General features: G+C 30.6%; 2 protein-coding genes and 1 pseudogene across 4 annotated transcripts; 1 reads left to right on the top strand and 2 right to left on the bottom strand.

Annotated features, from left to right (window-relative positions):
• Positions 1-8467: 8467 nt before the first annotated feature.
• LOC106424970 (probable serine/threonine-protein kinase PBL22) lies at positions 8468-11859 on the bottom strand. The gene is made up of 6 exons (XM_013865709.3): positions 11423-11859; positions 11249-11299; positions 11001-11155; positions 10729-10918; positions 10217-10608; positions 8468-9257 (listed from the first exon to the last, which is right to left on the bottom strand). Exons 1-6 carry the CDS (start codon positions 11508-11510, stop codon positions 8988-8990), a joined length of 1146 nt encoding a protein of 381 aa, XP_013721163.1. The 5' UTR covers positions 11511-11859; the 3' UTR covers positions 8468-8987.
• Positions 11860-12813: 954 nt separating this feature from the next.
• Positions 12814-14500, bottom strand: LOC106424936 (annotated as a pseudogene).
• Positions 14489-15949, top strand: LOC106424954 (outer envelope pore protein 21B, chloroplastic). Of its 3 annotated transcripts, none has more exons than XR_002659586.2 (5): positions 14489-14927; positions 15151-15225; positions 15318-15470; positions 15547-15669; positions 15766-15816. XR_002659586.2 is itself a non-coding variant. In XM_013865697.3 (5 exons), exons 1-5 carry the CDS (start codon positions 14844-14846, stop codon positions 15847-15849), a joined length of 495 nt encoding a protein of 164 aa, XP_013721151.2. In that variant the 5' UTR covers positions 14489-14843; the 3' UTR covers positions 15850-15949. The 3 variants fall into 3 exon arrangements, 2 of the variants coding, with proteins under 2 accessions (XP_013721151.2, XP_013721152.1); XM_013865697.3 differs by having other exon boundaries at positions 15571-15669; positions 15766-15949; XM_013865698.3 differs by lacking the exons at positions 15547-15669; positions 15766-15816 and having other exon boundaries at positions 15328-15466.
• Positions 15950-17037: the final 1088 nt, after the last annotated feature.

Raw genomic sequence — 17037 nt, 5'->3', positions numbered from 1 at the left:
AATGTTCTCCTGAAGCTGTTCCACAACTTCTTCTTTAAGAGTGCGTGTGCTCAGATCCCTGAAAAATGCTCCAATGCCTTTTATATTCAAAAAAAATTAAACACATTGTTAGTCATATATTATTTTGTAAATTATTGTGATATAATACACTACGTACCTGCAAGTGCTTCATGTACGTTTGTTGGAAGTAGCTCCGCAAATGCAAAGGGCAGTAGTCGTTGCATAAATACATGACAATCATGACTCTTCATCCCGGAGAACTTTTGACCCTTTTCAACACATCTAGAGAGATTCGAAACATACCCATCGGGGAACTTCACTTCTGATGCCACCCAGTTGAACAACACCGACTTTTTTTCTGAAGATAATCTGAATATCGGAACGGGAACTTGTCCATTGCTTTTAATATGTAACTCGCTTCTTGAGCAAATATCCGGCAAGTCCAACCTCGATTTTATGTTGTCTTTTGTCTTCCCTGGGACATTCAATATTGTATTCATGATGTTCTCAAAGAAATTCTTCTCTATATGCATCACATCGAGGTTGTGGCGCAGAAGAAGATCCTTCCAATATGGCAACTCCCAAAATATACTCTTCTTGTGCCAGTTGTGATGAACACCGTAAGAATCTGGCATATTACGAGGGACATGCCAATTACCACCCCAACGAACTGTTTCGTTAGCTCCGTAGTAGTCGATTTGCGCTTCAATTTGTTCTCCAGTTAGATATGGAGGAGGAGTGTCTCTCACAACCCTTTTGTGCCTAAACAAATTCTTGTTTCTTCGGTAAGGATGGCCAATGGGAAGAAATCGACGGTGACAATCAAACCAACTTGTCTTCCTACCATTCTTCAGTTGAAACGCATCCGTCGTTCCATTACAATATGGACAAGCTAATCTCCCATGTGTAGTCCATCCAGACAACATCCCATAGGCAGGGAAATCACTTATGGTCCACAAAAGCATCGCTCGCATCGTAAAATTCGTCTTCGTTGAACAGTCATACGTCCTCACCCCTGTTGACCACAAATCCTTCAACTCTTTTATCAGTGGTTGTAGGAAAACATCCAGGGACCTTTTTGGATGGTTCGGACCAGGTATTAATATGGTCAAGAATAGCAACTCCCATTGCATGCACATCTCCGGTGGCAGGTTGTATGGAGTAAGAAAGACTGGCCACAATGAATATTGTCTCCCTGACATTCCGAACGGACTAAATCCATCTGTGCATAATCCGAGATACACATTCCGGATATTGCTAGCGAAATCTGGATGTACTTTGTTGAAATGTTTCCAGGCTCTTGCATCTGATGGATGAGTCATCTCACCATCCGTCTGAGTATGCTCGGCATGCCATCTCATCTTTCCAGCAGTCTGCTCTGATTGATACAATCTTTTCAATCTGTCTGTAATTGGTAGGTACCACATCCTTTGGTACGGTACCCTATTACGTCCCCGTCCTTGCGGCTTGAATCGTGGCTTCTTGCAGAATCGACATTCTTCTAGCTTCTCATCATCTCCCCAATAGATCATGCAGTTGTCGATGCAAACATCTATCATCTCCGAAGGCAACCCAAGGCTATAAACCAGTTTCTGAATCTCATAATAAGAATCAGCAGACACATTGTCTTCCGGCAAATACTCTTTAAACAAGTCTGCCCATTCGTTCATGCAACTTTCAGGTAGATTGTGATCAGTTTTAATATTCATCATTCTAGCAGCTAACGACAATTTAGAGAGACCTTCTCTACAACCACTGTAAAGTGGTTGATTCGCCGCGCTTAACATTTCGTAAAACTTTTTTGCATCTATATTAGGTTCTTCATCTCCATCATGAGCTACGAATGCATCAGCTACCATATCATGAACCCTATCATAATCTACCATCTCCTCCTGCTGGTAACTATGTTCATTATGCAAATGATGATCAACCGGTTCTTTTTCCTGAAAATTGCTATTACTACTACTAGCTTCATTCTGATCATAATTAAAACTTTCTCCATGTTGAAACCAGATATAGTAATTTGCCGTGAAACCTCTATTTATTAAATGCTTCCAAACATTTTCACGGTTTGCCAGTTTCGAATTGTTGCATTTCCGACAAGGACAGAACATCTTACCACTTTCTTGGGCGAGCGGTGTTGAATCTGCTTGATGCATAAATGTCTCCAGACCCGCAAGGTATTCTTTCGTCACTCTCCCGTTACCATCTCTATGCATATACATCCACTTCCGCAACTCGTAAATATTCCCGGAGCCAGCCATTTTTTTTCTTTCACGTTTTTTGTTGTTGGTGTGTTTAAAATGATGTTTAAACATCCATATTTATAGGAAAATTCGAATCTGGTAGTTGTAATTTTTCTATGAATTTACGACGAAAATTAATTAGGTGGGCAAAAAAAACGTGTAACACCTATAAAGTTGGTGGATTCAAAAATTTCCTCGCTAAATACACGTAAACTATTCCCTCGTAAATACCACGCAAAGTTTACGTCGTATTTACGAGGAAATAGTTTTTCCTCGTAAAATACTCGTAAAGTTACATCCACATTACGACAAAATAGTTTTGTCGTTACGTTACGAGGAAATAACGATGACTTTAGTTTTTCACCTAAATTCGTCGTAAACTCGACGCAAATTTACGAGGATTGTTTTTCCTCGTTAATTTTCGTCGTTAACCATGTGTTTTCTTGTAGTGTAACTTCAATATTTCACGTGATATGATTGTGATATGTGTCAATTAAAAAAATTATATTGTGAATGTGATAATAAAAACTTACATTATGTGAAAATAATTTCTTCTTTTCCTAAAATATTAAATAAAATATATTTGTAAAAGAAAATTTTTTTCTAATCTTATCCAAATAGGACATTTTCCTTTTTTTAAACCGTGACCAGAGAGAATTGTAAAATTTTATTTAATAGTAATTTTTACTTCAAAAATTTAATGATAAACATGATAGTAAAACGAATTTTGAAAATTGAAACCTTTTAAAATTAGTTAATATTAACTGGAAAAAGTTATTTGATAGAAATTTATTTTTTTAAATCCTAGGCAAAATATAATTGTAAAAGATTATGTAATATTAATTTACTTTTCTAAAATCCTACAAAACTGTAAAAGAATGTTTGATAGTTGTTTTCCTTTTTTATAAAACAAATCCTAAGCAAAAGAAATTTGTATAATATTTTTAAGTTCTAACCAAAAGAGAATTGAAAATTTTATTTGATATTATTTTTAAGAGAGTGTTTGGTGATGAACATGATACTAAATATTATTTAATTAAGGAAATAAGTGTAAACTTAGTATTGATACGAATTGTAAAAATAAAAATTTTAAAAATATTTATTAATAACTAAAAAAAAATATTTGATAGCAATAGGTTTTTTTCTAAAACTCTAAGGAGAAGATAATTGTAATATGTTATATGACAGTAATTTACCTTTTCTAAAATTTTAAACAAAAATTTTAAAAGAGGATTATTTTTTATTTATTTTTAATTGTAAATAAAAAGTAGATTTATAAAATAGAATTTTTTTATTTTTTTTAAAAAAATTTGTAGCCAAATAAAATTTTAAAGACTTATTTAATAAAACATTAAATTAGTACATAAGAACATGTATAATGTGTGTCACAAAAAAAAAGAACATGTATAATGTTGTCATTGATTCGATTGGTGTATTTAACTTTCATTTATTTTTACTTTTCATTTCTTATTTCGGATTGTGTTCAATTTAAATGTTTATTTATAGTATTTTTTCTAATCTTTAATATAAAGTTTATAACAACTCATCTATGCACCATGATTATAAATACAAATATTAACTTGAACTTATGTGTGAAAACGAGTTTTAATTATAAAGTAAATCTCAAACAACATATACAAAAAAAAAATCATAATACTATAATAAAATGGTTTATTATTTTATGGTTTTTACTAAACTAAAACATCAAGCAAAACATTTTGCAATGCAATGAGCTCATATCTTGTATTTAGTAATAATTAAGTTAGATATAAGTAGAAATAATAGAAAATCTAGTTAAATGTAATGGTTCAACCTAAACTATTTATAAGTAGATAAAAAATAGGATTCTAAATTAATAGATTAGATGAATTATATATTTGATAAATATTTTATATGTGCTGGAATAACTCGTGAAACTATACTCATAAAAAAAATATCAATGATAACATGTTTCAGCATATCATTAAATATTAATTACTATTACTATTTATTTTAACATACATATATATATATATATATGCATCTTTAGTTTTAATATTTTATTTATAAGATATATTTCTATGTATTTGGTGAGGGTTTTAAAAGATTTTTTCTTACATTTGAATTAAAGTACAGTCGTATATATGAATTAGTAGGTATATATAATTCTTTTTATATTAATAAATAAAACATAATTGATTATTTACTTAAAAGTAGTGTTATTATAAATTGAACTCATTATTTAAAATAATAGATTTGTTATTTAGTTCCTTAATATTAAGGTAGAGTTTGCTAATTAACATTATCGCGACACATATCAATTATATATTTAAAATTGTGACATGTGTTAATCTATATCATAATTAATATATATATATACTAAGATATTAACAAAAATAAATTTTATTAAAAATCTTATTATATATATGATTTAATAGTAATTTTCTTTTTTTAAAATCCTAATCAAAAGATAATTGCAAAAGATTATTTGATAATAATTTTTCTTCTAATATTGTGACATGTGTTTAAATATAAAATGATTAAAAATATATGTAATAACATAAAATAAAAACGAATTTTGATAATTAATTTTAAAATTTATTTAATAGTAAAAATGATTTTAAGAAAAATATTTAGTAGTAATTTCTATAGAAATTTTCCTTTTCAAAATCCTAAAAAATAGATCTGAAAAAAAATTATTTAATATAATTTTTCTTTTCTAAACTTTTAATGAAAATATAATTATAAATGATTATATTGAGTTTGGTTCTTCAAAATTGCTAATTAACATGACTGTGACACATGGTAGTTATATATTTAAAAATGTGATATGAGTTAAACTATATCATTATCAAAAATATATATACTAAAATAATAAAAACGATTTTTTTTTTGAAAATTAATTATCAATATTATTTAATAGTCTTATAATAATAATAATAATAATTATTATTATTATTATTTTACTATTATTATTATTATTATTGTTATTATTATTTTTCATTATAATATTTTTATTGTAATGTTTTTTTTTAAAAGATACTAATTATAAAAGATAAACGTTAACTTTTAAGAAAAAAATGTTAAACAAAAACGAATTGTAATTCCTACAAGTACAAAAATTATTTAATAGAAACATGAAGAAAAACTAAATTAAAATAAATAATATCACTTTTAAAAGCATAATTAAAAGAAAATTGTAAAAGTACTCTTATTATTTTTATAAATAAATAACTTTCTTTTTTTATAGATAATTGTATGTTAAAAAATATGACAAAAAATAGCTACAAATATTTCATATCTATAGTTAGGTTTAAGCTTTCACATATTATTTTTATACAACACAATATTATTTACAGGAAAATTATTAACTGAGTATTTTCTTTTAATTTCTTGATACATGAAAATTAATCTTCCACATATTTTAGTTTTGATGTTATTGTTGTACATGAGCATGTGTGAATATGATAAATATTTGTATATGTATAAAAAAAAATATATAAATAAGTAAAGAGAAATTTTCTATTAAAAATAAAATAGTTGTATAAAAATCTAAAAGAAATAAAATAATTAATTGCCTTTTTAAGAGTCTAAATAAAAATAAAAACGTAAAAGTAATCTTATTTTTTTTATATTTAACTAACTTCACTTTTTAATAATTTTGTGTTAAAAAATATAAACTAAAATTAACTTCAATATTTCACGTGATATGATTGTGATATGTGTCAATTAAAAAAAATTAGATTGTGAATGTGTTAATAAAAACTTACATTATGTGAAAGTAATTTCTTCTTTTTCTAAAATATTAAATAAAATATATTTGTAAAAGAAAATTCTTTTCTAATCTTAACCAATTAGGATTTTTGTTTTTTTAAACCGTGACCTGAGAGAATTGTAAAATTTTATTGAATAACAATTTTTACTTCAAAATTTAATGATAACCATGATAGTAAAATGAATTTTGAAAATTGCAACTTTTAAAATTAGTTAATATTAACTGGAAAAAGTTATTTGATAGAAATTTTATTTTTTAAATCGTAGTCAAAATATAATTGTAATAGATTATGTAATATTAATTTGTTTTTCTAAAATCTTACAAAACTGTAAAAGAATGTTTGATAGTTGTTTTCTTTTTTTATAAAAAAATCCTAAGCAAAAGAAATTTGTATAATATTTTTAAGTTCTAACCAAAAGAGAATTGAAAAATTTATTTGATAATATTTTTAAGAGAGTTTTTGGTGATGAACATGATACTAAATATTATTTAATTAACTAAATAAGTGTAAAATTAGTATTGATACGAATTGTAAAAATAGAAATTTAAAAAATATTTATTAATAACTAAAATAAATTATTTGATAGCAATAGATTTTTTTCTGGAATTCTAAAGAGAAGATGATTGTAATAGGTTATATGATAGTAATTTACCGTTTCTAAAATTTTAAACAAAATTGTACAAGAGTATTTAATATTTTTTATTTATTTATATTTGTAAATAAAAAGGAGATTTATAAAATAGAATATTTTTTCTTTTTTCTTTAAAATTTTTTTTTAGCCAAATAAAATTTTAAAGACTGATTTAATAAAACATTAAATTAATACATAAGAACATGTAGAATGTTGTCATTGATTCGATTGGTGTATTTAAGTTTCATTTATTTTTACTTTTTACTTTTCATTTCTTATTTTGTATTGTGTTCAATTTAAATATTTATGTATAATATTTTCTCTAGTCTTTAATATAAAGTTTATAACAACGCATCTATCCACCATGAATCCATGATTATAAAATACAAATATTAAACAACTTATGTGTGAAAACGAGTTTTAATTATAAAATGAATCTCAAACAACATATACAAAAAAATCACAATACTATAATAAAATCTATACTATTATTTGCGAAGTAATTGTTCGCAACGGAGCTCTCACGTTAAAAGTTAGAGTGGTTAATATCATTGTTACCCTTAATGAATTTATATATATATTATTTAATTAGAAACGAATTTATATTAATAATATTATATATTTTTTAAAAGAAGATAATTCATATATTGTGTTGTTATCTTAATGAATATCTATATTATATAATTAAAAAAATATTTATAATATATATAGTGATGTTATCTTGAAATAATATTTTTATATTATAAATTTTTAAATTAAGATATACAACAATTTATAATCAAATATTAATCAGGTAAAAAATTTGCATACATATATTTCCTAAAATATTTTTAATATTTGAGTGTTTTTAATGAAAATATATAGTAAATATAAATAATTTGATATTTGATTTAATTTTTTGAAGCATAAATAATAACTATTCGTAAGAAGATTATGCATGCATGTGCGGGCACAACACCTAGTGGTTTATTATTTTATGGTTTTTATTAAATTAAAACATCAAACAAAACTTGTTACAATGCAACGGGCTCATATCTTGTATTTAATAATAATTAAGTTAGATATAAGTAGAAATAATAGAAAATCTAGTTAAATGTAATAGTTCAACCTAGACTATTTATATGTAGATAAAAAAAATAGGACTCTAAATTAATAGATTAGATTTATAATATATATAGTGTTGTTATCTTGAAATAATATTTTTATATTATAAATTTTTAAATTAAGAGATACATCAATTTATAATCAAATATTAATCAGGTAAAAAATTTGCATACATATATTTTCTAAACTATTTTTAATATTTGAGTGTTTTTAATGAAAATATATAGTAAATATAAATAATTTGATATTTGATTTAATTTTTTGAAGCGATAAATAATAACTATTCGTAAGAAGATTATGCCCGCATGTGCGGGCACAACACCTAGTTGTTTATTATTTTATGGTTTTATTAAATTAAAACATCAAATAAAACTTGTTGCAACGCAACGGGCTCATATCTTGTATTTAATAATAATTAAGTTAGATATAAGTAGAAATAATAGAAAATCTAGTTAAATGTAATAGTTCAACCTAGACTATTTATAAGTAGATAAAAAATAGGACTCTAAATTAATAGATTAGATTTATAATATATAGTGTTGTTATCTTGAAATAATATTTTTATATTATAAATTTTTAAATTAAGATATACAACAATTTATAATCAAATATTAATCAGGTAAAAAATTGGCATACATATATTTTCTAAAATATTTTTAATATTTGAGTGTTTTTAATGAAAATATATAGTAAATATAAATAATTTGATATTTGATTTAATTTTTTGAAGCGATAAATAATAACTATTCGTAAGAAGATTATGCCCGCATGTGCGGGCACAACACCTAGTGGTTTATTATTTTATGGTTTTTATTAAATTAAAACATCAAACAAAACCTGTTGCAACGCAACCGGCTCATATCTTGTATTTAATAATAATTAAGTTAGATATAAGTAGAAATTATAGAAAATCTGGTTAAATGTAATAGTTCAACCTAGACTATTTATAAGTAGATAAAAAATAGGACTCTAAATTAATAGATTAGATTTACATAAATTTCTTATATTTATCCTACTGAATTATAAGTTCAGCTATAGTCTCTAAAACACAAAATATTTTCATTATAAATATATATGCTGCTATTTAATCATTAAGTATCATTTTAAGGTGCGAAAATCCCATTATTAAACTGACTAAACAAAACCCTCCCGAAAAAAACAAAGAAACAAAGATAAATATTTTACGCGGTCTTATCACCAACCTTCTGCTTGTACGGTTGTAGCAGAGGTTTCACATTTGACTCAAATAACTTAGAAACTCTGTTGTGTTTCCTCTCTTGACCGGTCAGAGTCAGTAGACTTGCGAGACTCTCTTCTAGCTTCATAAGATTTGCTCTGAGCAGCTATATACTCAAATGCCACCACAACATCTCCTATTGTCGGTCGTTGATTAGCTTCCTCCTTCAAACACATCCCTGTAATGGCAATCACGTAGTTAAGACACTTCTTTGGGTACTTTCCACGCAGCAACGGGTCCACTAGATGTCCGAATTTTTTAGGTTCGCTGAGATACTCTCGAGCCTACATAAACACCAACAACGAAACACGGTTAAAAAGAGCGAGAGTTTAAACAGGTCTTCAAAAGGAGAGAACTTAGGTTCACCTCACCCTCTAGCACCAATCAAATTCACACATAGATTATTAATTAAAAAACATTAAATTAAATAAAAAATAGCTACAAAAAATAAAAACACTAATTTTAACAACCGCTAACGCTTCCAGCTAAACTATAAACCGTAAATCTTAAATTCTAAACCCTATATCCTAAATTCTAAACCCAAATCCAAACCCCTAAATCCAAACCCTATACCCTAAACCCTAATCCTATACCCTAAACCCAAATTATATACCCTAAACCCAAAAACTAGACTATAAACCTAAACTCTATACCCTAAACCCAAGTCGTAGACCATAAACCCAAACCGTAAATCTTAAACCCAAATTATATACCCTAAACCCAAAACCTTAACCATAAGTCCAAACGGTAAATCGTAAACCCAAACCGTAAATCCTAAACCCAAAACCTATATAATAAACCCAAATCCTAGACTTAAAACCCAAACGGTAAACCCTAAACCCAAACCCTAAACATAGATGCTATGAGGTTTGGGTTAAGGTTTACGGTTTGGGTTTAGGGTCTAAGGCTTGGGTTTAGGGTATAAGATTTAGGTTTATAGTCTATTTTTGGGTTTAAGGTATATAATTTGGGTTTAGGGTCTAGGATTAGGGTTTAGGGTATAGGGTTTGGGTTTAGGGGTTTGAATTTGGGTTTAAAATTTAGGGTATAAGGTTTAGAATTTAAGATTTAGGGTTTAGGGTTTCACTGGAAGCATTAACGTCGTTAAAATTAGCGTTTTTATTTTTTTGTAGCTATTTTTTATTTAATTTAATATTTTTTAATTAATAATCTATGTGTCACTTTGATTGGTCATAAAGGATGTAGTGAATTATGGGGTGAACCTAAGTTTTGGTTTACTTACCCAAGAAACAAGATATTGTTCTCCATTTGGTTTACTCAAATCAATAGCCTCCCTACCAGTAACCAGCTCAAGCAACACAACACCGAAGCAGTAGATATCCGATTTAATGGTTAACTTTCCGCTCATTGCGTACTCTGGAGCACAGTATCCGTAAGTACCCATGACACGAGTAGACACATGTGTCCGGTTACCGACAGGACCGACTTTAGCAAGTCCAAAGTCAGAAAGTTTAGGGTTAAAGTCTTTATCTAACAGAATGTTTGAAGATTTCAAGTCACGGTATATCACGGATGGGCTTATTTTACAATGAAGATACTCGATGCCACGAGCTGCACCAACAGCGATTTTCATTCGAGTATTCCAGCTTAGAGGTTTCTGAGTAGGCTCAAGATCTGAGTTTAGCAACAACAAGAAAAAAAAAATAGGTTAAATCAGTAAAAATATGATGGAAAATAATAAAATAAATAAAAAATAAATATATTTATATATATATTTGTAACACATTGACTAACCAAAGAGATGATCTTCTAAGCTACCCATTGGCATGTATTCATAAACAAGAAGTCTTTGAGCACCAGAAGTACAGTAACCAATTAAAGTTACTAAGTTTGGATGGCTGAAGACACTAAGCATGAGAACCTCGACAATGAACTCTTGATTTCCTTGATGCCCATTTGGGTTTAGTTGCTTGATAGCCACCACCTGTAACGTTTTATTCAGTTCCCATAAAATTTCTTACAACGTTTCAGATGTTTTAGAACTATAGACAGAGAGCTTAAATCACCTGTCCTGAATATAAACGTCCCTTGAAGACACTACCGAACCCTCCTTTTCCGATCATGTTATCCTCCCGGAAGTTCTTGGTTGCGGCGGCTAACTCCTTGAACGTGAAACTCTGTGCGCCACCGCCGGGTTTAGGGCTATTCACTTTCCCATTAACTGACCAAAACCCAAAAATCAAAACATTAATTTTATTTATTTTTTCTTCATTAACATTTTCAAAAATAAATAATCATCTGGAAAATGCCTAACCTAATATGCCAGATTTGGACCTTGCTCCTATTGAATCGCCTCTTGTGCCAACTGCAAACACACATGAGAATTACAAATGATAAAACTTTCTAAAGAGAGGGAAACCAAAAAAACATATTGAGATATCATTTTACAAAAAATAAAAAGAGAGAGAGATGGAGAAAGTTTCAAAACCTGAGGAATCATCGGTTAGGTAAGGAACGGTATCAATGTTGATTCTCATGTCATGGGTTCGTGTGTCGAGACAAGAGAAACAGCTCATCTTGTTTATAAAAATTAGGTAATGAAATGAAACGTAAGAACCAAGAAAAAACAACAACAGTGGTGGAAGAAATGGATTCAGAGAAGGATCTGGTTTGAGATCATGTCCAACATCTAACCTAGCTCCTTGAAACTTTCTTTTCTCTCTTTAATTCAAGTAAAAAAGGGAAATTATGAAGCCATCAAGACAAACGGCAAGATTTGATTGAATTAGCTAGTGTTTCCTAAAGAAGGAAAGATAATATTGATTGGAGAGAAAATATAAAAGTTGATTTATACAAATGTCATATACTAATGAACAGATTTTATACGATCTTCTAAAGGGAATGATCTTTGGAGAAAGGGGTCTAAATTGTTCTTAAAAACGTGGTGAGGGGAAGCAACTGATAAATTTTGAAGGCAACTGAAGAGAAAATAAAGGATCCGTGAGACCTAATTTTGGAACTGCGCGTCCTTCTATTCTTCCTTCTGTTTTTTTTTTCAACATTCTTTTTTATTTTTCCGTTGGAACTAAATTGAGCAGTTTAATTTTGTTATTGAAATGGAATTTTCTGTTTTTCTAGAATGCTTTCTCTTTAAATCCTCCAATAAAAATATACCAACCTTAATTGGTAGTAGGATTTTTAAATTTGGTTTTCACATCCCTGTATATACAATACAATCCATTGGTTTTAAATTTAAATAAATGGATTTACAAATCAAATAAGGCTGATTTGGAAATGTAACAAGTAGATCATAATATTAACAACATCACGTTTTCAGAAGAATAACACGGAACGTTAAACAGAGATAAGTCTTATACACAAATCAAATAAGAATGTATGTGATGATATCTTGTTTAATTAAGAAAAGGCTTGATGATAGATATTATTTTGAGATCAGTAGAACTAATAACACATTTTCCACATTTCCTCAAATTACTGCACTGGGGTACATTATAAAACGACAGATGAAGTCCAATCCTCCCTCATAACTCATAAGCTAATCCAAACTAAAATGCTTGCTTATTCACAATTCTAATTTGATCACCTAAGAGATTGGTATAATAATACTTATATACCTTGTGAGTACTCTTAGTTGCAAGTTGCAACCATCTGTGCAGAGACTTCCCCTATATATTCATCCACAACAATAACAAACCTCTTCTTCTTACTACCAATAAAGCTTTCAAGATTACCAAGTTAATTAGAGCTGCCAAATCCGGAAGGTTAGAGACTGGTGAGTTTTGTGAGACGAGCTTAGCGTTAAGATGATCCTGTTTTCTTTTGTTAGGCAACAAGCCTTGTTGCGAGAAACTGTTTCAATGATACAGCTTGAGACAGAGGTTGTTGAAGACATGATCCTGCTTGAATGATGACGATGATGATCAAGCAGTGGATACGATCCCAAACTTCTCTGGTACGTGATTCAAAGTTTAACTAAAGGTTTATGTCTTAGAAAGGAACAAGAGCTGTCTTTCAAAATTTACAAAAACTGCTCACTAAAGATTTGTTCCAACTGGAGTGGCATTCAAAAGTCTGGTTTCAAGGCTTTAAGAGGATGTACTACATTTAACTTTTTCTAGATCACATCAATGAAGTCAAGAATATCTTCTACTTCTTGCCTCAAAGCTATGATCTTTTGCTGCTGATAAACTATCCGGTTTTTGATATCACGCCCTGATGATTTCTTCTCGTACCCTTCAACAAACAGTGGTGTCAGATGTGTTTGGCCATCAACTTCTTTTGAAGTTCTTACTCTTTGGCAACCAGCTCTTCAACCTGTGTGACAAAAGAGACAATCAAGCCGAGCTGGGACCTAAAAGATGTGTACTAGGTGTAGAGAAATTTAAAACCTTTGGAGATATCTGAGAAGCTGATGGGGAAGATTGTAAGAAAAGCAGCAAAGGTCTGAGTTCTTTGGAAAGATCTTTCAGTAAACTGTCAGTGGGTTTGCGAGAAGCTTTGCATGTTTGAATGTCACCGGTTCTTGATAGATCACGCAGCGATGCTTCAAGCTTATCATGTGCAGCCAAGCATTTTTGGATGATGCTTTGGACTTCCTGGAGTGTTGCTAGGACCTAATTAACACAAGAAGCGCTTTCTCTTAATATCTATCAGAGTAACAAGATATTGGTAGACTACGTGTACATGTGCTTTACCTCATCCCATTGGAGTTTGGCCAAATAAGCAGCAGAAGACTTGGAGATTGAGAAGTCAGCTCTCGTGTATATGATGCAAGTGATGAACAAAACAAAGAATCCAGAGGTTAACATCAATGGCTCACTCAGCAGATTGATGTTGCTGAACTTATAGTACACCTGTACACAAGACACATCTCTTGATCAAATTAAATTTGTGCCTATATTGTATTGTACCTGGATATTCTGATTGTGATCAGGGACAACGTTGTTCTTTTCAAGCACAACAACTGGTCTACCAGCTATATATCTAAGTGTGAGTATTTGATCTGCAAAGCAGACATGAAGAGATCAAATATCAAAATCAAAGAATAAATAGTGATAAATATCAACTGTCTTGATACTCACGGTGAACGAGATTGTAATGTTCCGTGACCTTCACGTTACCCCAATGAGACACTTCTATCTCCCTCACCAGCCTTGCTTTCAAAATGTACAACAGTCGGCGCGTAAGAATACTGCGCTAGGTTCTTGTACGGACCATACTTAATCTCTGACCCCTGAACCTTCGTGCCCTCCAGCTTGGTGTCAGACTCAACCCTCGCGTTTGGTAGCTTGATAGACAAGGACTGAGACTCAACCGCGTAAGGAGAGAGGTACTGCGCGCTTTCTTGGAGCATAACGAGATGGATATCTTTCTGAGTTATCTTCTCCGGAAACTGAAGCACATGTGCCTCCAGCGTCAGGGTCTCGCCTTTGTTGAGTGGTTTAGGTAATGCGACTGTGTAGAAGCTGATTGAATCAGGCGTTCCTCGAACAAGCTCGTTAGCAGAAGAAGCAACGCATTGACGATACTCGATTGCTTCATCGTTTTTGATAGATACTCAGCTTTGCTCGCGCGGCAGAGAAACCAGACGGATCCGGGTCGGGTTTTCCCGCTTAAACAGGCTTATTTTACTGTTCTATTGGGCCTCTATTTAAGCTTAGATCTGCTAGAGAATACTTGTTACACGTGACAGTAAATTATTGGTCGAAGCTTTGTGCAGAGGGCTAATTATACAGAAAATCCCATATTATTGGGCCTTAATATGAGCTTATATCTGCTAAAAAATATTGGTAACACGCTTGCAGTGACTTATTGGTTGAATCTTGGTGCAGAGGGAGTACTAGGTGAGGTTTTGGTTTTGATATTCTTGGGCGATTTTCTCGAGAAAAATGGAGACGTCTCTGAGGTATTCGAAGTCTTTGAGAATCCATGCGAAGGAGAAGCTCCCTTTCAACTCCAGAACCCATTTGCAGGTGTTAAACTCTTCGTAGCTTCCAAACTTAGTGTTTTGAAGCGTTTGAGTTTTTTTTTTTTTTCTGTTGTGTAAAGCTCCAAACTTTATCTTCATTATCATGGTTAATTGGTTATTATGAAGATAGAACATTCAGAGGGTTCCCTGAATCTTAAGTCAGTATGTGTATATGACTTGCTTGCTTGTTCTGCCACAGTTCAGTTTCTTATTTTCTTTGGTGATAGCTTCATGGAGAGCTAGATGCTGGAACTGGAGCCCCTAGTTACTTCTGTGCCATGATTAGACACCTTTTCCCCGAGGTTTGTTCTCACTTTCTGTGGTTTATCACCATCTCCTCCTCCTGAAACATTCTCCACCGTAGAGCTCATAGAGTGTTACATTTTTCTGTTAGGCTTTAACAGGGTTAGGAGTAGGATTGTATTATGATAAGCGCCACAAGCTTCGGTCTCATGTACGCGGGAAAAAAGAGTTTCCTATGGGAGCTAATAAGCTTGTGACCTTTAATGTTAAAGGGCGGTGTGATTTTGATCAAGACTTCAATCAGGTTCACTTCTTTCTTTCTTTCTTTCCTTTTTGGTCTCCAAGTTATGTTTCTTGCTTGAGTATTATTATGCCTTTAGAATGGACTTAGCTTGTGGTAGTAGAAGAATCCTATAGGAGCTGCAGAATTTTCCTGGAACAAAATGAACTTTAAGGAAGATCAGGATGTACGAATCAAAGTTGGCTACGAAATGTTTAATAAGGTACCTCTCTAGTAGCTGAAGCATGTTGTTGGCTCTTCCAAGATTCACTGTTGTGGTTATTTGTTGAAACAGTGTGTTGTTGCCTCTTTCTTTCAGGTTCCTTATATGCAGATTAGAGAAAACAATTGGACTCTTAACGCCAACATGAAGGGAAAATGGAATTTGAGGTTTGACCTGTGACTGCATTTTTATTCTTCTGAGAAATGTATTAGTACTACACTTGGAGTATAAACACACTTTGATTCTTCCAATTAATCAAATTCATTGATCTTACAAATTATATCCATTACTATTGCAAGCTTCTACCATGTGAAGATAAAGACGAATATGTTTCCAAGATTATATAGGCAAATGTGATTGTTCTGAACCATAGAGAAGCAACGGCTGAACCAGAGCCAACTAGACCGACTAAAATGTCTTTAACTTGCAAACTATAAACCGGAAATCCATCATAATTTTGTTCACCGATTCTAAACCGGGATCATCAGAGAACCAGCCGTGTTTGGTCAGTTTTTGTGTTGTGGTTTGTTTGAACTTTAGATAGTGGTGCTGCTCAGAACATCAACATCAGAACCAGAATGAATTTAAAATGTTTTACAAAGTATTAATCTATATTTGCTGTCGAGATTTGCTTACTGATCATCATCACTCAGAAAGAGAAAAAAGGATCAAAGATCGTTTTCAAGCAGTAGAAGAGAAAGAGACATGGACAAGTCACTCACTTCATCGTTGGATTTGGTAGTGGCTTTAACTAAAAATCAACGTGATCTCTATGCATATTTAAACTATATCTCAATAATGTTCTCATTATGTGGCGGCAGTATTTAAAAGCTTTGAGTGATGAAGTACTTTTGTTTGTTAGTAAAGAAAATTGCACTAGATGTGACAAGTTTTATCCCAAATCTTTGTTATATACTTTTAATTCCCTAACCTGTAAAGTACTACTGGAAAGTAATTGAGATTATATATCTTCTTTTTCATGTATGTGATTCATCTTTTTAGTCTTGTAGACACCATCTTTCTATGTATAAATGGTATCAGCTAACAAACTGTTTTAGCATGTAAACTCAAATGTCAAATATTCTACGTAGGATTATTATATAGTGAATATATATCTTGTTCTCTAACACCTGATACCATCTAAGTATATATTAAAACTACGTCTCATCAACAACAATGTTATTCCCCTTCAATCTATACTCCAACAATAAACTAATTAGTTTTGACAATCTTTTGTTACGACTATATAGGATTTTTATTTTCAGTGCAGCATTCTATTCTTTATTTACATTTCACACTGATTATATTAATAAACCCTGAGAAAATTAATCGCTTCAGAAGTCTAAGACCAATCTTACCTTTTGGTGA

Source organism: Brassica napus, chromosome C6, assembly GCF_020379485.1.
Source record: "Brassica napus cultivar Da-Ae chromosome C6, Da-Ae, whole genome shotgun sequence".
In the NCBI taxonomy this organism is placed as follows: domain Eukaryota; kingdom Viridiplantae; phylum Streptophyta; class Magnoliopsida; order Brassicales; family Brassicaceae; genus Brassica; species Brassica napus.
Note: the sequence above shows the minus strand (reverse complement) of the source record. Positions and strands in the feature narration are given on the sequence as shown.